Genomic DNA, 4009 nt, shown 5'->3' with positions numbered 1-4009 from the left:
GGAGAGGAGAGGAGAGGAGAGGAGAGGAGAGGAGAGGAGAGGAGAGGAGAGGAGAGGAGAGGAGAGGAGAGGAGACTGAGACTGTCAGAACCAAACCCCAAATCCCTGCCTTCTTGTGTCTCCTCTCAAGTTGCTTTTGGAAAGCAAAGAAACAAATGTTGATTGCTCTACAGAGTCCTACGTATCTGTTACACGTAGGCAGTTTAACAGTGGGATATATCCCCAAAGAAAGGTTGGCGGTGCGGGGAGGGGGGGGGCGAATATGTTAGTCCCTCATTTAGATATATCTTGTCATTGATGATGTTTTTTACCCCACCCCCTCTTGTATTTTTTTGTTCTGTCCGCAAATATATACAAAAAAAAAAAAAAGAAAGAAAGAAAAAAAAAGAGCTGAGAGTGTTTTTCATTTCATCAAAGAACATATATTACTTTAGCGGCTTGGTTTAAAAAAAAATGTTGGTTTTCTGCCCACCCCTTTTCAATCTGCCGGTGTTGGAGGTGCTCGGAGAAGACGCACAATCGCGAGCAGCTTACGACACTCAGTGAGCAGTCGGTGCCGGTGCAGGCTCGCGCACACTCCTCGGAGGAGGGAAGGAGCCGGGCGCTGCTCTGGGCTCCGCAAAGCATGAGCCGGCCAGGTTTCCGCAGCTGCCCCGGACACGAATGGCAGGCGTTCTCCAACCAGGACTCCAAGGTGGCTGCGATTCGCGGTGGTCATTGCCGATGACATTCTCCAGACTGTCAAATCCTGGGGAGTCTCGAGCCCCGAGTTTGGAGTTGATTTTTTCCCTCAACCCCCCAACCACGTCACAGTCTCAACTGCAGAGGAAAAAAAAGGGGGACCGAGGCAGGAAGGCGAGAAGCCCGGGCTCCCGGCACGTAGTTGGGAAACTTGCGGGTCCTAGAAGTCGCCTCCCCGCCTCGCCGACCGCCCCTGCAGCCCCGGAGCGCAGCAGCAAAGTGAGACATTGTGCGTCTGCCAGATCCTCGGGCCGCGGAGCAGGGCTGCCTCGGGAAACACAGAGGGGTCTTCTCTCGCCCTGCATATAATTAGCCTACACACAAAGGGAGCAGCTGAATGGAGGTTGTCACTCGCTGGAAAAGGGTGGGTAAGACACTTTTTTAATTAAATTCTTTCCTGAAGAAAAAAATTTTTCCTCCCTTTGCTGCCGCATCTAACATGGACTGCATTGCCCCGGCTTTGATCTTTCCGTGGCTGTGAACTTTGTATGCCGCCCGGCTTTCTGCATGCTTATAAGGTGAACGTGTGGCTCTAGGGAGGGGGGGGTTCCTTCTGCATTTTTCTATATTGATTTGATTTTTTTGTGTCCCTTTCTCCCCCTCCCCCTCCCTCTCCTCTCCCTCGGAATAAAATATGATATAGATTTCTGACCCATCGCTTCCAATGGACATTCTCCAGTCTCTCTGGAAAGATTCTCGCTAATGGATTTCCTGCTACTCGGCCTCTGTCTACACTGGCTGCTGAGGAGGCCCTCGGGGGTGGTCTTGTGTCTGCTGGGGGCCTGCTTTCAGATGCTGCCCGCCGCCCCCAGCGGATGCCCGGGGCAGTGTCGGTGCGAGGGGCGTCTGCTGTACTGCGAGGCGCTCAACCTGACCGAGGCGCCCCACAACCTGTCCGGCCTGCTGGGCTTGTCTTTGCGCTACAACAGCCTCTCGGAGCTGCGCGCCGGCCAGTTCACAGGGTTAATGCAGCTCACGTGGCTGTATTTGGATCACAATCACATCTGCTCGGTGCAGGGGGACGCCTTTCAGAAACTGCGCCGAGTTAAGGAACTCACGCTGAGTTCCAACCAGATCACCGAACTGGCCAACACCACCTTTCGGCCCATGCCCAACCTGCGCAGCGTGGACCTGTCCTATAACAAGCTGCAGGCGCTAGCTCCGGATCTCTTCCACGGGCTGCGGAAGCTCACCACCCTGCACATGCGGGCCAATGCCATCCAGTTCGTGCCGGTGCGCATCTTTCAGGACTGCCGCAGCCTCAAGTTTCTCGACATTGGATACAATCAGCTGAAGAGTCTGGCGCGCAACTCTTTCGCCGGCTTGTTCAAGCTCACAGAGCTACACCTGGAGCATAACGACTTGATCAAGGTGAACTTCGCCCATTTCCCGCGCCTCATCTCCCTGCACTCGCTCTGCCTGAGGCGGAATAAGGTTGCCATTGTGGTCAGCTCTCTCGACTGGGTTTGGAATTTGGAGAAAATGGACTTGTCTGGGAACGAGATAGAATATATGGAGCCCCATGTGTTCGAAACCGTGCCGTACCTGCAGTCCCTGCAACTGGACTCCAACCGCCTCACCTACATTGAGCCCCGTATCCTCAACTCCTGGAAGTCCCTTACAAGCATCACTCTGGCCGGGAACCTGTGGGACTGCGGGCGCAACGTGTGTGCCCTAGCTTCCTGGCTCAGCAACTTCCAGGGACGTTACGATGCTAACTTGCAGTGCGCCAGCCCGGAGTACGCACAGGGCGAGGACGTCTTGGATGCAGTGTATGCTTTCCACCTGTGCGAGGATGGGGCCGAGCCCACCAGCGGCCACCTCCTGTCGGCGGCCGTCACTAACCGCAGTGACCTAGCGCCCCCTGAGAGCTCAGCCACGACTCTGGTGGACGGTGGGGAGGGGCTGCACGATGGCACGCTTGAGCCCATCACTGTGGCTCTTCCCGGAGGCGAGCACGCAGAGAACGCTGTGCAAATCCACAAGGTGGTCACAGGCACGATGGCTCTCATCTTCTCCTTCCTCATCGTGGTCCTCGTACTCTACGTATCCTGGAAGTGTTTCCCAGCCAGCCTCAGGCAGCTCAGACAGTGCTTTGTCACGCAGCGCAGGAAGCAGAAGCAGAAACAGACCATGCATCAGATGGCTGCTATGTCTGCCCAGGAATACTATGTTGATTACAAACCTAATCACATCGAGGGGGCCCTGGTTATCATCAACGAGTATGGCTCGTGTACCTGTCACCAGCAACCTGCGAGGGAATGCGAGGTGTGATTGTCCCTGAGGCTCCCAACCCATGCACTACCAAATACGCCTGGGCAGCCGGGCGGGCCAGCGGGCACCAGGACTGGTCTCCTCTGCGCTCTGATTTGTTGACTGAAACTGTAAGGGGATCTTTCCCAGAGACTTGACATTTTAGCTTTATGTGTCTTAAAAACAAACAAACAAAAATCCCGAAATAAAACACAACAAAAACCCCACCCCATAATCTTCAGGACAGTCTGTCTTAAATTTCATATGAGAACTTCTTCCTCCCTTTGAAGATCTGTCCATATTCAGGAATCTGAGAGTGTTAAAAAAAAGGTACCAATCATTGATTTTTTTTTGTAAACTAAAACGTTTAAAATAAAATAGCATTTACAGTTTCTACAGACTGGTGGAACCTAAATGAACTGCTGCCTGTCTTACTGTAGAAGCGGGGTTGAAGTTTTTTTTGCAATGTAGGTGGGAGTTGGAATGAGGGCTTGTGGCAGGAGGGGAAAAAGTCCTGATATCATGGAGCAAAATCATCAGGTTCTATTTGAAATGATGAGAAGGGCAAACGAAGAAAGCTTATCCATGTAATTGTATCTTCATGAGTAAGGTACAAGTCACTAAGACCCTTTATAGTGTATCCAGATGAGTGACAGATAAAGTGACAGGCAAGGGAAGACTGGGCATCTCTTGGCCTCTAAGGCAGAGATCAGAGATCTTGGCAAGATCGCCGCAAATGGCTTTTTAAAGGCAATGCTTGACAGTTTGAAAGGGTTTTCCCCTTTTCAAATCAGCTCAAGATTTCCTTATCATATTCCACTTGATATTTGTTCCTACTTCTCCAGTTTCCTTTACTCAGAATTAGTAACGTTTATCATCCCCTCCCATGTTAATGAGAGAACCTCTCAGCCTCAGTGGTGGGGGAGGGAAAGAGAGGGAGAGGGAAGGGGAGGGAAAGAGAGGGAGGGAGGGAGGGTGTGAGGGAGTGTGGGAGTGAGGGAGCGTGAGCTGATTT

At 52.4% G+C, this 4009-nt stretch overlaps 2 protein-coding genes across 10 annotated transcripts in view; one reads left to right on the top strand and one right to left on the bottom strand.

The window, feature by feature from the left end:
- Positions 1-4009, bottom strand: part of Ctnna2 (catenin alpha 2) — a 1083974-nt gene that overhangs the window by 373653 nt on the left and 706312 nt on the right. The gene's annotated exons all lie outside the window — the stretch shown is intronic.
- Positions 342-3394, top strand: Lrrtm1 (leucine rich repeat transmembrane neuronal 1). Of its 2 annotated transcripts, none has more exons than XM_028762298.1 (2): positions 342-1105; positions 1385-3394. In XM_028762298.1, the coding sequence occupies exon 2, from the start codon at positions 1444-1446 to the stop codon at positions 3013-3015; it is 1572 nt and encodes a 523-aa protein (XP_028618131.1). In that variant the 5' UTR covers positions 342-1105; positions 1385-1443; the 3' UTR covers positions 3016-3394. The 2 variants fall into 2 exon arrangements, with proteins under 2 accessions (XP_028618131.1, XP_028618130.1); XM_028762297.1 differs by having other exon boundaries at positions 342-1109.

Source organism: Grammomys surdaster, unplaced genomic scaffold (genome assembly GCF_004785775.1).
Source record: "Grammomys surdaster isolate TR1022 unplaced genomic scaffold, NIH_TR_1.0 133, whole genome shotgun sequence".
Classification (NCBI taxonomy): domain Eukaryota; kingdom Metazoa; phylum Chordata; class Mammalia; order Rodentia; family Muridae; genus Grammomys; species Grammomys surdaster.
Note: the sequence above shows the minus strand (reverse complement) of the source record. Positions and strands in the feature narration are given on the sequence as shown.